Here is a 20,415-nt window from a genome sequence, read left to right as displayed (position 1 = left end):
GAAATAAAACGGAACTTTTGGAAATTTTCAAATTCAAAAAAATTTTAGAAAAAAATTTGAAAATGTTTTACTTTCAAAAAGTCAAAAACTGAAAATTTCTGAGTTTATTTCTGTTCGTTATAAAATCCCAGAAATTTTCTCGAAAAAACATTTGAATTCTCGAAGTTGTAATTTTGCTGGAAAAATAAGAACTTTTAGATTAATATCAGAAATTTTCTAGAAAACACAAAAACATTTCTAAGTCTGAAAAGTCAAATTAAAAAAAGGAGAAAGTTTCCAACAGCTGAAAATTTACTAGCAAAAAATCTGAAATTTTGAGATTAAGCGAAATGATTTTCAAGTATCAAACAGAACATTTGAGTTGGAAAAAACAAAACATTTCTAGAATACCACTCAGAGAAAAATATTAGAAATGTTCAAGAATTTATTTTTTTTTTTAAGTGAAAAATTTGCCAGAAATAAGTGAATGGGGTTTTTTTTATCTTTGAAAAAAACTCAGAAATTTTGGGATTATTCTCAGAAATGTATTTGGAAACAAAAAAAAGTTTCAAAGTCAATTTATTTTTCCAGAAAAAATTCTGATATCAAATTTTCAGTTTTTTCCAGAAATGTCTGAGAATAATCTCTGTTGTCAGGAACAGGTTTTTCTACCTACAGCGGTCCCCACACGGCCGCATTACAGCGCCCTCTGCTGGTTCATGATCAAATAAATAAGCCAAACAGCGGCTGTAACAAATAGTGTTTTACTTTATTTATTAATGAAACAAAATATTAAATAGACAACATGAAACACGGAGGCTTCACAGGTAAAACTTAGAAAGTTCGTCCTTCAGCTCCGACAGGATGGAGATGGAAGATCGACCGCCGGCGTTCAGCAGCGAACAGAAAAACCTTCGCCAGGTCGGCGGGAAGACGTCGCTGCAGCAGAAAGAAAAGGAATCAGTCATTTAAACTTCACTTACAATGTAAGAAACCAGTTTACTGTGGTAGATAAAACCAGTTTACCCAGTGTACTGTAACGCTACGGATTCTGTTTCCTCTCTTATCTGCTTACAGGCTGCAGCTGACATAACCATGTTATGTGGACTGGCCTTCAGGACGGAACAGACGGAGAATAAAAGCTAAACTCTCCAGTCTCTGTCTCACCTGGTTCTGCCCATCAGGTAACTGGTTCTGATCCATTCCTTGTAACATTGGATCATTTTTCACATTAAAACCAAATCTCATCATTTCTCAAGGTCGTTTACAGAAGGGAGTGGTTCTGGTCCTGACCCTGTAAACGGACCCGCTGGATAAAATGACTGAACTCCAGCAGTACTGAACCCAGTTTGCTGAGTGGTTCTGTTCTACATCAGTAACTGGGTCGAACTCCACCTACAGCTCCACTGTCCAGCTGCTGCCGTGTTTCTCTGGCTTCATCTCGCTGTTGGTCAACAGGAAGTAGATGGTTTCAGCCACGCCCACCAGGTCCACCTGACAGGAAACGGAACAGACCCGTTGAACTGACCCGTTCTGAGCCGGGGCCCGTTAAGGTGACGAAGACGTGCTCACGGTGTGAGGCGGGTCGGCGGGCTGCAGCAGACCCAGCCTGAGGTAGGCCTGAGCGGACGGGATCTGCTGGACGGTCCGGACCTCTTTCTGCAGATCCAGGTCCAGCGAGGACGACCAGTCCAGAGGGAAGAGCCAGTCCCGGGTCGCCACGGTGCCGCAGGAGGCCAGGATGCCGGGCCGCAGCCCCGCATGCAGCAGGCTGCGGCGGTGCAGCTGCAGCACCAGCTCCAGCAGCCGGACGGCTTTCACACCGACACACACCGGATCCAGACCGCAGTCCGCCAAAACCTGACCACGGAACAGCGGGTTACCAGGAAAACTGACCAGTTACCATGACAACGCACAGGATGCACAGGGAAGAGTTACCATGACAACGCACAGGATGCACAGGGAAGAGTTACCATGACAACGCACAGGATGCACAGGGAAGAGTTACCATGACAACGCACAGGATGCACAGGGAAGAGTTACCATGACAACGCACAGGATGCACAGGGAAGAGTTACCATGACAACGCACAGGATGCACAGGGAAGAGTTACCATGACAACGCACAGGATGCACAGCTCTGCATCACAACTTCAGCAGGTGACACATTCAAGCACCAAGTCAAAACATTTCCGCAAAAATCTTTATTCTAATATTTTGACTTCATTCTCATAATTTCACGTTTTAAAAATAAAGTTGTAGTATTATCAGAATAAAGTCAAAATATTAGTCAAAGTTTTTTTTACTTTACTCTTGAAATATTTTGACTCCGTCATGAAATTATGACATCTTACAATTCATGACATTATGAAAATAAAGTTGTAATAATATGAGTCAAACAGAAAAATTTACTATAATTTTTACTATATTTTAGCTTTATTCTCACAATTATGACTTTAAAATCAAAATATTACAAGAATAAATTCAAAATATGATCAAAATAAAATTATGAATTCTTAAGTCATAATATTACAAAAATACAGTCAAAATAATATAAGACTAAAACTGTAATGTCACGAAGATAAAGACGTAATATGATGATAATTACAACTGACAGAAAAAAAAATTTCCCGTCAAATTATTATGATTACGTTTTTTGTAGCATTTTCCTCTTCCTGTAATATTCTGACTTTATTTTTCTAATATTATGATTTATTTGAAGTCATAATTACAGAATCAGGTGATGCATAATAAATAAAAAACTTCATCAAATCGTAATATTGATTTTTACATCAATATACAAAATAATATAATGGGAATAAAGTTAAACCCATAAAGCACCGAACAGAACCAGAGGAGACTAAAACTGAAGTTCTGATCTTTGGACCTAAAGATCAGAACTTTTAGGTTCTGATCTTTAGATTACTGTGTAATCTAGAGTTACAGATCTAGAGTCAGAACAGATTCAGTTGTTCCAGCTGGAAATTAGAGGTCAGACTTAATCTGGGTTTGAACCTTCAGAGTCACATAAAGACGGTTCCAAAGTCGGCCTTCTGTCAACTGAAGAATATTTAGAAAATACAGGAAAGACCTCCTGCTGCTTTGAGAGGTTGAGAGGTCAACTTTCCAGACCTCTCAGGCCTCCTGGTTCTGGTTCTGTAGAGCTGACAAGAACCAGAACCAGACATGGAGGAGCAGCATTCAGCTTCTATGCACCACAAATCTGGAACAAGCTTCTATAAAACTGCTAAACAGCTGAAAAAGTGTTTTAGATTCATAATGAATGAAACACTGACCAACATATTTATGTGTAATGACTGACTGACTGACTGACTGACTGACTGACTGACTGACTGACTGACTGACTCACAGTGAGCTGGAGGTCTCCAGGCAGCCTGTAGACGGTGATGCAGCCGTCCTCAAACAGGAAGCAGCTGATCAGAGCAGGTCTGTCAGCAGACGGAGAGTTCTCCTTCAGGCGGGTGAACAGGTAGAAATCCCAGGGGGCCGAGCAGCGCTCCACCTGCAGCAGGAAGCATCAGTCAGTCACATGACCAGTAGGCGGTGGGTGGGCCCAGCTGGGCCCAGCTGAACCAGGAAGACTCGCCTTTATAAACACAGACTGATTCTCTGCAGCTGCTCTGAAGATGGAGACGCTGCCTCTGTCCAAAAGTCTGCTTCGAATGAAGAATGTGTCGCCCCCTAGTGGACAAAGCAAAGTAAAACTGGGTTCCCTTTAATTCCAGGCCCCGTGTCACATGACTCACACAGCCAATCAGCAGCAGGTCCCATCAGAAGCCGTTAATATTTGGAGCTGGGGTTCAGAAACATTCTGGAAGGTGATTATTTTTATAGAAAACTGTTTTTTAAATGAATGTTTTCATCTTCCTGAGGCTAAACGTCGTCAGCTGGAGGCAGACTGACTGAGTTTGCTGGGATCATCTTTCACCTCTGAACAGCTGCTGCAGCCCGTCTGGGGAAAACATGGCCGCTGCAGCCCGTCTGGGGAAAACATGGCCGCCGCAGCCCGTCTGGGGGAAACATGGCCGCTGCAGCCCGTCTGGGGGAAACATGGCCGCTGCGTCAGGATGAAACTGCAGCGACTCGTTTCCACCTCCAAGCTGAAGTCTTTCAGTTCGATATGGAAAAAAAACATTTTCTGTTTTTTCCATGTTTTCCAAACTTCGGCATCATAAGTGAGTTTAGAACAAATTTTTTCTAATTTGTAGCAGCCAGAGAATAAATTAAAGTAGAGAAATGTTTTCCATGTAACCTGAGGAAAACCAGTTTTCACAAAAAGAAAGAAAAAGATGAACTTCAACTGGTACAAAAACCAGTTTACTCTGGTAAATTAACCCAGTTTAATTACGATACATCTACAGGTATTGAACCGAATCCCAAAGAGCAGAAATGTTTGATCCAAGTCAAACAGTCTGAATGTAAATTACTCCAGATGGTGACCAGATGTAAGAAAACTTCTATCATTTGAAAAAAGTTTCTAAAAATCTTTTAAAAAATGTTCTTGTTAAGTTTTTTTCTTGTCATTTAGGAATGAAAATAATTTTAGAAATTCTAACGGATCTACAGCTGGAGAGGTTTGGTCTGAATGTAACCTGTGAGGCAGCAGAGAGCAGAGCGGACCGAGGACTCGTCCCTGAGGAACGCCACACACTGCAGCTCTAAAAATCACCAGCTACAGTTAATGAATCAGAACCCGAGTCCAGAATAATACCGAGGTCCAGAATGCTGCACTCCTCAACAGCAGGTAGGGGGCGCTGCTCCGGATGAAGGTTTGGAGAGGAAGTGATGTCAAAACGTTCCAACAGCCGTCTACGGACTTCCGGGTCGCAGGGATCTACAGCTGGAAGACAAATCAGAACATAGAACCGCTTCTGTAGAACCCACTCACGTTTCATTTTCTAACCCAGGAACCTGGAACCTTCTGTACCACGAGACCAACTGTCCTGGTTCTGCTCCTGGTTCTGCTCCTGGTTCTGCTCCTGGTTCTGCTCCTGGTTCTGCTCCTGGTTCTGCTCCAGTGGACTGGAGTTCGACCCGGACAGTTCTCCAGGAGAAATGAGAGATGCTGCTTCCACACTGATCTCCTCTATGGGGCTCAGCTGCTTTTTGGGCTGAGAGACGTTTTCCTGGGGACCAAGGTCCCACTCGGCCCGGTGGTCCCGCTCGGCCCGGTGGTCCCGCTCGGCCCGGTGGTCCCGCTCGGCCCGGTGGTCCCGCTCGGCCCGACTCGGCTGAGCTGATATCAGACCAAATATTGTAAAATGCACGTTGAGTATTTCCATTATTCATAAAAGGTTTTTCTTCGCTGCCCAGCAGAACATTCAGAACTTCTGCATGTTTTGTGTTGAATTTTACGATGGAATATCAGAAACAAGTAAAACAAGAAAATTTGGCAATAATCTGAGAATAAAGTTGATGTTGCAGACACAAATGGGTTTAACTGACTCATGTCCTCAATTTTAAATCAGGATATATTTTTAAATTATTTCATGTAGTTTAAAGAAAAACAGCATGCTTTGTTTTCACCAAATAGATTTCAGCCATTAATGATACAGTTTTCATGTACAAGAAAACTACATGAATATATATTGACCATAAAGTCAATATATATGTATATATTTTCAATAATAGATTTTATTGTAATATTATGACTTTTTCAAAGTAATATTTAGAAAATACAGTTAATTTTTTTTAAAGTTCTACTATCATGAGAATAAAGTGAAGATATTATAATACAATGTTTTTATAATACTTTGACTTTATTCTCATAATATTAAATAAAGTTGTAATGAAATGAGAATAAAGTCAGAAAATGACAAATAAAGTCAAAAGATCAAGAAATTAAAAGATGAACAAAAAAAGGTTCTGGTCACCTGGTGGCTGGTTCTGCTGCTGGTTCTGGTCAGGTCGGGTTGGAAACTGGACCCTCACACAGAGTCCCTTCTCATCGGGTCGCAGGAAGACGTCATCTGGCAGCTCGTCTGAGGACGGAGCCGACTTCCTGCAGAACAGCAGTCAGATGGTGAGACGGGGGAGTTCTGGTTCCGGTCCGATTCTGGTCCAGTTATGGTTGGTTACCCGGCGGACTCTACGGAACCAGATTCATCCAGTATTCTGAAGAGAGCAGCAGCAGGTTGATCCACGTTGCTGATCTGACGGGAGAAAGAGAACTGTGAGTCCATGGCTGTACTCAATGAGCAGAACCAGAACCGGGTCAGAACCCACCTGTTGGGACTTTCTGAGCAGCAGCCTCTTCTTCTCCTCCAGCTCCTGACTCAGCTGCTCCTGCTGCTCCTTCAGGTGTCTCATCTTCTCTGCAGGAAGCAACCAGAAGCTGAAACTGAAGCGCTAACTCTCGTTTCCCACAGGCAGTGAAGGCATCACGAGGACAGCGAACGCACCTTCCATCTCCTTCTGTTTCTGCTGGTTGTATCTTTCGGCCCGCAGCTCCTCGAAGCACAGCTCCTCCCCTCCTCTCATCAGGTCCTCGTTACAGTAAGGGCTCCACAGGCTGGCCCCGCCCCCATCCTGAAGCCCCGCCTCCACCTGTACCGTGCTCTCATTGGCTGATCTGCAGCCATCAAACAAATCATTTATTTTTATAATTTGTACATATATTCCACATGGAATGCCACATTTTAAGTGTTTTTTATATTTGTTTTAATAGCTGATTAAAAACAAATATTCCTATTTGTGTGAGTTTTTCCTTCCACTCAACTTTCCATTACTTTGTTGAAATATTGCCAGTTTCTTTAATTATTACCATTAGAGGTTTTAAATTCTTGTCAAACATGTGACAACTGACAACTGTCTTCTTCATGACTCTTAAGACCATAAATGATTATTTCTATTTTAAACATATACCATTTTTAGTGATGTGTAATACTGTAAACATTTAAATTTCCTGTTTTTTATTAACTGGAATCAACAGAATTATACAAATAATTTGATTTAAAAACTATAATATTTAAGGTTCAGCTGGTTCTTTAAGTCAGAGTCAGTAAACTGTAATATCTTATTTTGTTTAAAAAAAATAGCTGTAACGCTGCTCTGCTTTAACTTTAAATTATAGATTTCACTTACTGAGAGCTGACCGACAATCCTTCCATCTCTGCACCTGCATCGATCAGAAACCAAAGAATCAATCACTAACCAATAATCAACAAGCTCAATATTGTTAAAGAAAACGTGCCTTCTTGTCTCCAAATTAGTTGAATATTAGAGTGATGGTAAAAAAAAATAAAAAGAAAGAATTTATAAACCATTTGTGCAAAATTATCTTTTTAAAAAAAGAGAATTCTGCAAGGAAAACCATAAAAATGCGCCTAACGCCTTTATTTCTAACTATGGCAAACTTCCTGTTTGAGTTGTCATGCTTTTATTCTGAAGGTGCAATGTCCCACTTAACGGTTAGCGCAAAGGCAACTTAACGGCCAACTAAAGAAAGAAGAAAAGTTGTAACAGAGATAAAATGTATATAGCTTTTTGCAGCCCTCTTGATCGACATACAAGGTAGGTTTATGACGTAAATGAGTACATGTCTGAAATATTGTGACTTAACTGTGCATTTGTTTAATAATGTGCCAAAACTAAAGTTAATTTACGTTGTAAACGTTATTAGAACAACAGCAGTAATCGAACAGTTACAATGCACGTAATGTTAAAATAGCAACACAACTGCCTACATGATTCAGTGATATTTTAAGCCTTAATTTAAAAAAGACAGATAAGAAAACGGAACATATTGGCTTGTGATCGGTCTGACCGCTGACTGGGCGCTTAATAAGGAACCAGGATTACTTTAGCCTGGCATGGAGCAGGACAGCTGCACGGGATAAATCACCATGATAACTTATGTGCTTCTGCTTTTGTGAAACTAATACAGGTTTATTCAATAACTTGGATTTGGGATTCAGCTCTCCGATTTTATGTAAATCGTCACTTTGTGGTTGTTGTTTATTCTGAGCCGAATTTGATAAAGGCCGTAGTTACATTTAGCGTTACAAATGTTGGCGTTCTTAATGTCAGTAATCACATTTATACTAAAATCCGTCGGTTTTTCTGTGAAATTCGGCTGAAAATGTCAGAGCCGTGGATAAAAATCGCTCGAACGAACCATGAGACTCATAAACGCTCACAGTAAACACCAGCGAAGAAGGGATTCACGTTTTGTTTCAAGTATTCATTACAAAACAATAATAAAACCCGTTTTTCTTACCGGAAGTGTTATGAAGAAGACCAAAACAAGATTCAAACAACCCGCTCCCGTCACAGGCTCCCGCTTCTTCTTCTGTTGCGTTTCATGGCAGTTTATATACACTTTGTGCATTACCGCCATCAACTGGACGGAGATGTAACTTCAGAAATTCATTTTTACTTACATCTTCAAAAAAAAAACTAAATTATATTCATACTTATACACTCACACACACATACATTCTGAATCCTCTCAGCTAATTTTGTATCTTTGAAATATTTAATAAGTGCTTGAATTATATCATGTGATTAATGCTTCCCTAATAAATTAGTCATAGTTACTGAACTCCCCATTACCCTTTCCAGTTCTTTCCTCTCTTTTATATATTTCCTACAATAAATCAACACATGTTCCACTCCTTCTGTTTCCCCGCAATAAGAACAATCTCCTGATGGATGTTTCCCTATTATTTTTAAACCACTATTTAAACTAGTACTAGTTTAAATCCTCAACCTGTTCATCCATATTTCCTCTCTCCTATTCATTATGCTATTATTTCTTATGATTACCTCCTTCTGTGTTATATGTAAATGCCTCTTTCTTCTAAATTCCATCTCTCCTGCTATATATTATTTATCTTTAATAATTACTTTTTTTCTGCTCTACTAAATGGGACATCATATTCAATTTCTCTTGTCTTAACTGCTTCTTTAGCCAACTTATTTACTTTTTCATTACCTACAATTCATTTATGTGCTGGAACCCAAGTGAATTCAATACTTTTGTTGCTTTATATCATATATCAAATAACTAACTTCATCTAAAAGATCTTGACGGCTTTCAGATTTTCCACTTATAATACTGGTTAAGCCAGACATTGAATCTGAACAGATAATTACCTTACTGGGCTTCATCAATGCCAAAATACAGGCTCTCGCTGGCTTCCTCTGGCGCACATGATTGGCTCCAGGGTGCTGCACCGCCTCTGCTGGTTATAACTTGTACTGCACCATAAATATTCTGTTGTTACTCGTCCATTTTTTGGCAGCACCTTTGAAACATTGTATCTTTTTATCCATTAATTATGGATAAAAAGTATTAATTATACTGTGCTTAAGCTGTTCCAATATTTTCCTAATCAAGAGTCATAATTAACTTATGTCAGTGAGTATCATTTTTTTAATATATTAAAAAAAGAAGGTAATAGAAAGAAAATGTGTAGAACTCAAAACAGTTAATAATAATAATAATAATAATAATAATAATAATAATAATAATAATAATAATAATAATAATAGAGTAATTATTAGCAGTATTATTAATATTATTACAATTATAATTACTAGTCATTCTTTTTAAAACTATTTTGTTAAAGATTAAATAAAAGAACAAGAACAAATTAACGTTAATAAGACAAACTAAGACAAAAAAATAAACAAAAACTCTGATAAAACTTTTTTCTTAACAAAAATGTATTTTTGTTTAGATAAGATGTTCTCCTCAGAACCCTATGAAAGATAACACACTAACAAACAGAAGTATTTTTATAAATGCATACAGGAATAAAATCAACATATATCTATTTGTTGTGACTTTGGATGAACCAGAAAAATCACCTGAATTTTGAAATCTGAATTTAATCTGATTATCTGATTAAATGTGTAGATTTATCGTCTTGTTTTTTAAAACGACATTAAATGTTTTGTTTTTCTCTCCAGGTTTGTGTTGATCCCACTGTGAGATTCGCTCACACTGGGATCCATTTCTGCAGTGCCGCCGATTTTTTTCTGCTTCTCTCAGAAACCTGTCCTCTGCCACACCTGAGTGACGTCAGAGGCGCGTCACCTCATTGGCCTGCTGTGTTTTGTCTTCCTGTCGGGCAACAGGTGAGACACAGCAAAGCAGCGCGTTGAGGAGCGGCTCAAACTTTCCCGTTTTCTGTCGGACTGAGGCGGACTCTACTCCGTTTTCTTCGTCAGTTTCGAGCTGATTGGAAATGTTCCGGTTCTGTACTTCCTCTCTGCTGCTGCTGGTTCTGCTTCGCGGCGCGCAGCGCGGCGCGGCGGAACAATGCGGCGGCGACGCCTTCGTCTCCGGCAGTGAGAACTTCGTTCTGGACGCGAAGGACGCGGTGGAGGACGGCGCCGCTCTGCTGGACACGCAGACCGTGTCCGTGGATGAGGATTGCGAGGCGCTGTGCTGCCAGGACCCACGATGCAACCTGGCGCTGCTGGAGCCGCGCGACGGGGAAGAGCGCACGTGCGTCCTGTTTAACTGCGTCCATAAAAACCGTTTTGTGTGTCAGTTTGTGAACCAGGCCGGATATGAGAGCTACATTAGGAGGAGCATGTACCGGAGATACCTGGAGGCACCAGGTGAGGGCGCAAACACCAATCAATACCTAATCAATAGCTACAAATCACCAGAGAGGAAACGCAGGAAGTAGTTTTAATTCAGCAAAAATAATCGTCCAGGTCTAATTTCTCTAAATTTTCTTACTTTGTCAATCAGTAAGTTTTAAAACTTTGTATGAAACTCAAACACCTTTATGTGAGTCATCTGACATCTGCCTTCAGTTTAGTTTCTGTTGTTTTCACACATCAGCGTTTTAAAGAGACAGGCTCCTCCAATTAGATGAAATACTAATAACTGTCGCCCAGTCCTGCACAAGGAAACATCCAAAGGAAAACTTCTTACATAACAGATGCATAACTTTAAAAACTGCAGCGTGCTTGTGATGCCCCTGGGTGCATTCTGCCCTGGGCGGTGAGCCTTACGACCCATCACTGTCACCACTAGTCACTTTACCAATCTTAAAATGGCACAGCTTTTCTGTTTAAAGTTTAAAGTGAATAAAATGGTTTCGACACCAACAGCCAGAATCTGAATTGTTCTCCATTTTCCTCATCAGCTGATAAACTGCATGAGTTTATCAGCTGGAAAACTTAAGAAAGGCGATAAAACTGAAGGACGACGGGGGTTTCAAGTCTGGGATCAGAACCTCGCTGATTTCATTTCTGTTCTTGAAGACTCTGCTGCTGTTGGGCTGGAGTCGGCGGAGTGGAACTGTCCCTTTAACAGGGAGAAAAACATTCATCTGAAACGCTCCGATATGAAAATGAGTCACAGTGTTTGTTCCAGAGGAATCGTCGTGTCGTAAACACCTGCTGTTTCCCAGGTGAGCTGGCTCTGCCCATCGCCAACGCCGGCCCTGACATTGTCCTTCAGCCCGGAGAGAACGTGACGCTCAACGGCTCCGAGAGCATGCCGCTGCACCACGCCAAGATCTCTGACTACAAGTGGACCCAGCAGAGCGGAGACCAGAACCTGAAGCTGGAGGTAACACCTGCAGGGGGCGGGGCTTCACCTGGGGCTGATGTGTAAAACATTTAGAGCTGCTGGGAGTTCAGGCATCCCAGAGTCCAGCCTGCACAGGCATGAGGCCTGAGTTAGGTAGTAACTAGTTACTTTTACTCAGTTACATTTACTTTAGTAATGTTTTTTTTAATCTACTTTGGACTTTTACTTTTGCTTCAGTCATTTTGTCATGAAGTATTTCTGCTCTTTCTGTAGTAAAATGTCTGGATTTTCTTCACCAGACTCACTCACACCTGCAGCTTCTGAAGTTTGTTTTCTGGAAACATTGAATCTTTTCTCACTTATATTAATTATTGTCACTTAACTTTATGTTTTGGTCCATCTGATGAGGTAAATTTAAATATTAAATGATTGATAATTGGATTGGTTAGTACTTGAACAAACTTTTTACCAAATACTTTTGATCCTTACTCTTGATGTTTTAGACGGATGCTCTTTACTTTTCGGTGCTCCGTCTCTGATGAGGTCGCAGTCGCGTCCATCCCAGCGTTCTCCCGTCTCTCTGCGGACTGGCCCTTTACGTTGTGCCGTTTTCTTCTGACTTTCTGCAGAAGACCAAGTATGACGACCAGGTGAGGCTCTCCAACCTGCAGCCGGGCTCCTACGTCTTGAAGCTGACGGTCACAGACTCCAGGGGGAAGAGCGGCCATGACACGGTCACCATCAAGGTCCTCACCCCGGAGCTGTCCAGCTGTGAGTGCTCATGGGAAATGTAGGCCTTGCTGCTGCTGATTGATCCACATGATCATACAGTTTGTTGATAACTGAGCAGACTGACTGTTTAGCTCAGCATGACGTCTGTTTTCTCATTGCTGCTGCAGCCATCAGTTAAAACCAGCTGACCGCTGCCTGTCGGTCCCTTAAGGTTTAACTGGTAAACTTTAGGGATCTACGAACTTCTGATTGGCCATTTGAAGATTTAGTCTCTTCCGTTGGGTTCTACTGTGAAACATTTAGTGAATCCAGATACACTAAATTTATGCATCAGTTTTGAACTGAAGTGATTTCTTTATTTCCATCGGTTCTTTGACGGATTCACTCTCATCTGTACAAAGCTTTAAGGAGAAACCAGGTGACCCATTCAGGGATCTACTAACTGCTGTGGTCATCTCCCATTGGTTAATGGTTTAACTGGTAAACTTCCTGTTGGGGTTCTACTAACTGTTGACCATTTAAAGGATTTACTGACAGTAAAGTTACATTTAAATAGATATAAATAATTGATTTAGTGGGTTTATGAACTCTTAGTTCAGATTCTGACAGTTAAAGTTTTTAACTGATTTAAAACTTTTTAATAATTTGCAGCTTTTAGTTGCAGTGAAAAACAGAATCAGTGAATTTGTTTTGATAATGTTTGGTGAACTGAATCTCAGTTTTCATGCTGATGATCAACACCTCTCTTCATACTGGCTGGACTGGTTATTTAACACACACACACACACACACACACACACACACACACACACGCAGCTTCATGCTCAGCAGAACCTGCTCTGCCAGGTCGGCTCTTTGATCCGAGTATCGTTTTAGTTTAACAAGCTGAGTTTTGTCAAACGGTTTGTGATGTGTTGGAGTATCGATCCTGGTTCTGATCAGTCCCAGCTCCGTGACAGCCGCGGTTCTGGCTGTAAAACACTTAGCGTCTCCATGGTTACCCAGAGGTCAACAGCGCAGCACTCCTCCAACACGCCCTGCTGTGGGTTTCTCTTTACGCCAAGCTGCTCAGCAGCCTGCTGTGTAAACTGGGTCATGTTGGAAGCCACTCACAGGAAGTGATGTCATGCTCTCCCTCAGTGTACTGCCTGGCTCCGCCCAAGACCGGCCCGTGCCGCGCAGCGTTCCCTCGGTGGTATTACAACACAACGACAGGCAGCTGTGAGAAATTTACCTACGGAGGCTGTTTACCCAACAAGAACAACTTCCTGTTTAACCAAGAGTGTATGTCGGCCTGCAGAGGAGTCACAGGTAACACACACACACACACACACACACACACACACTTGATGTTATTGCCACAAACCAATCTGTGTTCTTTTGTCCTCAGTTTCCTCAGAAAGGAGCATCACTATAAACTCCAATAGTGAGTCTCACTGCACACCTTCATATCAGCTTATTGTGGGAGGGTTTGGCCTAAGTGTGTGTGTGTGTGTGTGTGTGTGTGTGTGCAGAGGAGTGCGGCTCACCGTGCCGCCCCGATCAGCTGACCTGTGATGACGGCTGCTGTTTGGACCGGGCCCTGGAGTGTGACGGCGTGAACCAGTGCAGCGACGGCTCTGATGAGAAGCTCTGCATCCAATGTAATCACACACACACACACACACACACACACACACACACACACACACACAGGATCAGTTCTGACTCTCCTGTCTTTGTGTCGTCTTTGAAACTGAAGCAAAACAAAGTAAAAAATGTTCAGGATGCAGTTTAGCATCTGAAGAGCCAGTGAGGCAAACTGGATGAGATGAAGTTACTTCCTGAGTTTGAACTGAGACACATTTCAGTTTAGCTGGAATCTGATCAGATTTCAATGAGGCCGTTTCTGATAAGCTGCACAATCAACAGGCTAAAGAGATTCTGCCTGACATCTGACTCCAAATCACATCTGATGTTCTGGATGGATAGACGGTGAGGTCTGTCAGAACCAACCACTCCTGTAGAGTTCAGCTCTCCCAGTTTGGACTGGGGGAACGTAGCTGATGTAGAACATATGCTAATGCACCAATAACAGAGCTAACTCTGTTTTAATTTAGTTGAAGTTGGTGCTTTAGCATTAGCTTCCACTAAATACAGTGTAGCTGTAGCGATTATCAGACTGATGTTTTGCGTCAGTGTAGCAACTTCTCAGTTGCAGCCTGGAAACTTGGCAGCTAAAAGACAAAGAAATGATCCTCCTCGTCTTCTCTAGTGAGCCAGACCTTCAACCGCCTGCTGAGCGTCGACGTCAGCGACGTCCAGGGTGAGTTTCTCCTCCGGTTGCCATGGTGATCAGTCCTCCAGCAGGAAATGGGTTGGACTCTGACCCAGGTCCGTTTGGTTCTCCGCAGTTCAATGTGTGGAACCTCCTCGCACCGGCCCATGTCGGGCGCACTTCACCCGCTGGTACTACAACCCTAAAGACAAGAAGTGCGTACGCTTCATCTACGGTGGCTGCGACGGAAACGGGAACAACTTTGAGGACAAGGATGATTGCAGCGAGACCTGCGACGGAGTGACAGGTAAAGAGTTGATCAACTCGTACGATCCGAGACGAAGGATCAGAACCTCCACAGAACGTCTGTCTGCTCTGAGGAGCTGCTGGACGGAAGCAGTTCAAACTGATGTTGTCTTTCTGTCAACAAGAAACCTTTGACTGTCAGCTCAGATAGACGGTTAGAAACCCAACAGAACCAGAACCAGGGTTAAACAAGAACCCTGTGGCTCTGGAGCAGACCTGGGCATTTTAAGGCCCGCGGGCCAGATATGGCCCGTTGGGCATCCCTGTCCGGCCCGCGTCCCCCCAGTCAAAACAAAACACCGTATTTTCGTGTGCATGCGACACAGCTGTCTTTTATTTTGAAAGGGCTTGACGCACCGTTTATGAACGCACGAAACGCACAGCAACAGGTGATGCTAGCAGCCGAATACACGATCCCCACAAAATGTCATCTCACGGTAAAAAAAGAAAAGTTGATTCCGAATTCTGCATTTTTAACAAGGCATGGACAGCGAAATATTTCTTTATTGAAGTCAAAGGCAAGGCCGTGTGTTTAGTTTGTGGTGCGCAGGAGGCTGTGTTAAAGGAATATAATATCCACCGTCACTATGTGACCAAACACGAGAAAGAGATACAAGAACTTTTCAGAGAAAGAGCACGTCACTGAGTCGTCTGTACTCGTAGCCAAGTTGCAAGCTCAACAAACACTTTTTACAAAACGCCTGGCATCTAGAGGAGCTGCAGTCAAGGCAAGTTTTGTCATATCCCACAAGATTGCTAGGAAGAGCAAACCTTTCTCTGACGGAGAGTATATTAAGCAGTGCTAATATGTCCTGAGAATAAAGACGCTTTTGAGAACATCTCCCTCTCCCGCCGCAAACGTAACGAGAAGGTTTGAGGACATCGCGACGAACCTGGTGCTGCAACTGAAAGACAGCGTGAATGATTTTGAGAACCGGTATTTTTCCCTGGCTTTGGATGAGAGCTGTGACATACGGGACACTGCCCAGCTGCTCATCTTCGCTGGATCAATGCAGAATTTAGCATCACGGAGGAGCTGGCAGGCATGCGGTCAATGAAAGGGACAACAACAGGGAGTGAGCTCTTAGTAGAGGTAAATGCGTGTCTGGAAAGCTTGGGTCTGAACTGGGACAAACTGGTGGGCGTGACAACAGATGGGTGTCCAAATCTCACAGGAAAAAAGTTGGTTTATTAAAGAGAATCCAGGACAAAGATACTTGAAGCTGTCTATTCCTTGTAGTATTTCAGTTTTGGTTCTTACAAGTTTTCAAGTCATTACAGTTTCATTTTGTAATTACATTTTGTAATGAGTTATTTTAATGTTACCTAAAGTGATATTAGTTTTGTGTGTGTACCTCTTTAAGTTTCTGCTGCATTTAAAGTACTTTGTGGTACTTGTTTTCCCATTCATTTGCATCTGATTGAAGGTACTTTTGTGTTAGTCCTTCAAGTTGCAGCTCTGCAGGTTCGTCAGGCTTTTTCCAACACTTAAAACCATTTATTGCTCATATATGCAGTTGATCAGTTGATTAATATAACACACACCATTTCAATTGTGGAGAGATTAAAAAGTTAAAAATAAATTCACATGTGATTTTTTTTAAACTATTAATTTGATAGTATTAATTCTCACTTCAGCCAAACCACAAATTAATTTTTATTAATATTTACTGAATATTCTTCTTAACAAAAGAATATGATTTAAATATTTTATTACAACAAGAGGTATGAGAAAATGAATAATGAGTCAAGATTAAATTTGAGTCATTGCTGGATCGGCCCTCCAACATATTTCAGATTTTTCATGCGGCCCCCTGAAGAAATTAATTGCCCACCCCTGCTCTGGAGGGATTTTCTAGGAAACTTGTGGAGGAACTGCAGATGCTAACGTTTTCCAGCTAATGTTGACCAGGAGAGCAGCTGAAGATCAGTCAATAACTATGTACATCACAGTAGACACATGATCAATATCTATCTGATATGTCAAATATTTAAAGCAAAAATCAATAATTATTGATAGACTGAAGCCAAACACTGACATGGTGTCAGGTTTTCAGCCTCTGGCCTCAGCTGGAACGTTTTAATGAAACGTGTTTAACTTCCTCTCAGGTCCTGAAGGAAACCTGAATCTCTGTTTGTGTTTCTGCAGAGAGCAACATGTTTTCCAGGGGGATGTTTGATCGTTACGGTTCTGATGATGAGGAAAAAGCTGCAGATTCAGGTACGTTTTATCCTCCGTCATAAACCGACCGACCCCGACGGGTTCGGGTCCGACTTCATGGAGTTTGGATATTTATGGCCTTTTATCTGATAAACATGGAGAGCTGAGACGTTTTTACAAAGCGCCTCCATTTATAGGACTCTGATACCCCCAAATAAAATCTGATTGGTTCATGGAGACAGGATGAGGAAGAAGCTGCTCTGAGCAGAGGAGACGTCATCCAACCGTCATCCAACCGTCATCCAACCGTCATCCAACCACTGCAGACCCAAAGGGGGCGTGTCTTAGAGGGGCGTGTCCATTCTATGTTCCATTCCAAACTTTCGCAGCACAAAATTTGTAAGATTTGTGTTGTGTGAAAGATTTGGTGCTTCCTCGCGGAGGCATCATCAGTCAGGCTTCACTCATGTCTCGTGTTTTAACCGGATGCTTCAGTGGTCGCCTTCACCAGTGGAGTTAGCTCCACAGAGTCGTCTGTTCATCCGATGCTAGCATTAGCATTAGCATTAGCCTCCCAGTTTGCAGAGGTAGCATTTTTAGATTTTATCAGCTGTTTCTGTTCCCTCCTCTGATTGGTCGTAAAGCTCCCGGGTGAGATTGTTTGTTAAATAATGACGTAGCGTTTGCTCTGGCACCTTCCTGCGTTCTGACAGGAAGTGACCTCGCTGTCTTGTCCTCCAGGTTCTGTCACTCTGGCTGTGATTCTGGCGGTGGTCATCTTGGCCCTGCTGGCCATCGTGGGGTACTGCTACCTGCGGAGGCGCAGGAAGCCCCCCAGCCGGTTGGCGGTTCCCGCCCATGTGGCGCTGTCGGAGCAGGACACGCTCGTCTACAACAGCACCACCAAGCCTGCGTGATGTCACCATGGCAACCCAGCAAATATCCTCATCCAACTCCTGCTTTTTGTCTTTTTGTGTCCTTTTCCTTTAAATTTCTGTTGCTTTTTCTCATTATGGTTAATTTTCCTGAAACTTTCCAGTTTCAGGTTGAGTTTGTGAAAATATTGAAATGATGAGAAACTGGATTTTATTTATGACGTTTGTCAGCCTCAGACTGTTTGAGCTGCAGTTCCTGGTCAGTCTGAACTTGTTCATGAATCAGTGTTTGGGTCTCAGGGTTGGTTCGTTCTGTTGCACGTCGTACGGAGCTACGTGTCTCTACACATTTTATTCAGTCTAAATCCATCGACAGGAGAAGGAAAAACCTGCCGAACTTTTCATTTTTAACATGTCAAGCCTCAGTTTTCATTTCAGTTTTTAGTTCAGGACCAAATGTCCTGAAATGTTTCGATGTTTAATAAAAATTAAATTTAAGAAATTTCTCTGTGTGCTTTGTCTGCAGCTGCTGCTCTGTCTGTCATATCATTTTATTATTTGACATTTAGATGACATCATGCACTGTAGGCATTGTCAAATTGTAACGTTGTTGAGAGTGCTGTATCAAAGCAAAGTTACAGAAAGCTGAGTGGAAGGAAAAAGTGTCAAAGGTGTTCAAAAAATATTTTTTGTTGGTTGTTTCTAGGATTTTCTCTTCTCATCTCAGGAATAATGCTGAAAGTAGAAACTTCTTGTCCAGGAGTGACAATAAAAACTCATCCATGTTTAATTTATGATGGACTGAAAAAACATCCTGAAAAAATTTTTTCTGTAATTTTTTACTTTCAGGAAGTCCAAAATCCTCCAGCTGATCCAAAGCTCCACTGAGTTTAAGCTCCTTTCATCAAATATTAAGTTATTTAAAGTTTTTTTTCCACATGTTCTCCAGCTGTTGTCCATGTGTCAAAGGTCAAATACTTCCATCAGTTTACAATAATGATCTAAAATTAAAACCTTAAAGAGACACTTCAGTTCTCTTCCTGGTTATTTTTGCCAAGATCCATTTGACACAATAAAAAACCTTCAGGACTTTCAGAAACGTCACACTGAATAAAATGTTTCACTTTATGCTGATGACTGGTTTGTTTTAATTTCCTACCTCCAAATTTATTAACTATTTTGGTTTCCAGTTTTTTAAATCATAAACGGTTTTTCTGTGAAACCTCAAAGTCTCTTTGCTCTTCGCTGTCCCTGCAGGAAGAGCAAAGAGGTTTTTAATTTGATAGGAGCAGGCGGATAACCGGTTTCAGCGATGGAATCTCCGTGTTTGTGTCTTTGTTCTCCAACAGGCTGAGACTCGCCTGATGTCGCTTCATGTTCTCCGTTGTGCTGCTGTTGACCTGAGGTGCAGACCGAAGCCTCGCGCCGAGATGTTGCTAAACTTGTTTGTGTCCAGAAGCAGGAAGCAGCCGGTGGGAACCTCGTCAGGAAAGGAGGAGGAGTCACAAACAAGTTTCCAATTTTTCACAAAGTTACCAGGAAAGAAGCAAAAAGAGTCGCAAAAAACGTTTTATCCAATTTCTGGGATACATTTAACAACAAGAGCATCAAATAAACAGTTTAAAACTCAGTGAAGCAGAACTTTAAAGATAAATTAATTTAAAAAGTGACGTTTAAGGTTATTATTTGCTTTGGCAGTTTAATTTCATATCATCCATTTCTGCAGAAGTTCTCAATCTTTTTACCACGTTTTCCAGTTTTCACACAACGTCTCTGTCACACAAACAGAACCGGCTGATTTCTAATCTTTTATGTTTCGGAACAGAATCCACGCCAGTCTGCTCGTCTTTCAAAAACTGAACGAAAAACAGGCAAAAAGTTTTCACCCCTTTCAGATTTCTTCAGTTTTTGTCCTATTTAAAGTTCCAGATAAACAAATTAATGTTGATGTCAGACAGAGAAAACCCGTGTAACTTTAAAAAACATTTTTTAAATGATTACATTTATTAATGGAAAAAACTCAGAACCAATCTGGACCCGTGAGGAAAAAGTAATCACACCCTAGACCTGATAACTGGCTGCTCCTGATCGAGTGTTTGTGATAACTGGTGATGTGTTTTTAACATCACACTGAAGGAGTTTGGACCCCCTCTGTTTGGGTGACTGTAAGGTCATCAGATTGAAGTGTTGATTTGACTAGGCCATTCCTAAGTATTTATTTTTGCTTTCATAGTGATTCAGTACTGGACGTGCTGGCGTGTGGTGGATCATTGTTTGGTTACACTAATTCCTCCAGGTTCTGCAGCAGTAAAACAGCCCACAGCATCACACTACCGCCTCCGTGTATGACTGTAAATATGATGTTCTGGTTCTGAAATGCTGTTAATTTTACTTCAAACCCTCCAGAACGGTACATTTTTGTTCCATCAGTCCACAGACTGCCTTGTGAACCGTTTCCAGCTCGAATAACTGGTTTTATTCCCGTTCATTTGTGATGTAACCATTAATTTTTCATTTAGGCCCAAGTTGGTTTGGATAACTATTTTCTCATGTGATTTGAAAAATTATTTTTTCCCCTCTATTTTCTG

The 20,415-nt window shown here is 41.6% G+C and overlaps 2 protein-coding genes and 1 long non-coding RNA gene across 5 annotated transcripts; 2 read left to right on the top strand and 1 right to left on the bottom strand.

The window, feature by feature from the left end:
• Positions 1 to 727: 727 nt before the first annotated feature.
• On the bottom strand, positions 728 to 8,338 carry bub1ba (BUB1 mitotic checkpoint serine/threonine kinase Ba). Of its 3 annotated transcripts, XM_044107078.1 has the most exons (14): positions 8,218 to 8,338; positions 7,083 to 7,116; positions 6,401 to 6,570; positions 6,225 to 6,313; positions 6,078 to 6,151; positions 5,873 to 6,000; positions 5,015 to 5,235; positions 4,927 to 4,966; positions 4,711 to 4,839; positions 3,586 to 3,680; positions 3,349 to 3,501; positions 1,552 to 1,839; positions 1,379 to 1,473; positions 728 to 918 (listed from the first exon to the last, which is right to left on the bottom strand). In XM_044107078.1, the coding sequence occupies exons 2-14, from the start codon at positions 7,106 to 7,108 to the stop codon at positions 801 to 803; spliced, it is 1,626 nt and encodes a 541-aa protein (XP_043963013.1). In that variant the 5' UTR covers positions 7,109 to 7,116; positions 8,218 to 8,338; the 3' UTR covers positions 728 to 800. The 3 variants fall into 3 exon arrangements, with proteins under 3 accessions (XP_043963013.1, XP_043963012.1, XP_043963014.1); XM_044107077.1 differs by having other exon boundaries at positions 4,927 to 5,235; XM_044107079.1 differs by lacking the exons at positions 4,927 to 4,966; positions 5,015 to 5,235.
• LOC122825612 lies at positions 3,693 to 4,702 on the top strand. Its single transcript, XR_006369679.1, has 3 exons — positions 3,693 to 4,174; positions 4,361 to 4,444; positions 4,528 to 4,702. It is a non-coding gene; the product is annotated as an uncharacterized LOC122825612 (long non-coding RNA).
• LOC122825611 (kunitz-type protease inhibitor 1-like) lies at positions 7,397 to 18,315 on the top strand. Its single transcript, XM_044107080.1, has 12 exons — positions 7,397 to 7,511; positions 9,915 to 10,082; positions 10,176 to 10,571; positions 11,375 to 11,535; positions 12,126 to 12,267; positions 13,369 to 13,539; positions 13,619 to 13,654; positions 13,743 to 13,871; positions 14,483 to 14,533; positions 14,622 to 14,792; positions 16,941 to 17,012; positions 17,694 to 18,315. Exons 3-12 carry the CDS (start codon positions 10,193 to 10,195, stop codon positions 17,867 to 17,869), a joined length of 1,488 nt encoding a protein of 495 aa, XP_043963015.1. The 5' UTR covers positions 7,397 to 7,511; positions 9,915 to 10,082; positions 10,176 to 10,192; the 3' UTR covers positions 17,870 to 18,315.
• Positions 18,316 to 20,415: the final 2,100 nt, after the last annotated feature.

This window comes from Gambusia affinis, linkage group LG22 (assembly GCF_019740435.1).
Source record: "Gambusia affinis linkage group LG22, SWU_Gaff_1.0, whole genome shotgun sequence".
NCBI classification, from domain to species: domain Eukaryota; kingdom Metazoa; phylum Chordata; class Actinopteri; order Cyprinodontiformes; family Poeciliidae; genus Gambusia; species Gambusia affinis.
The sequence above is the reverse complement of the archived record's forward strand: the minus strand, read 5'-3'. Positions and strand labels throughout refer to the sequence as shown.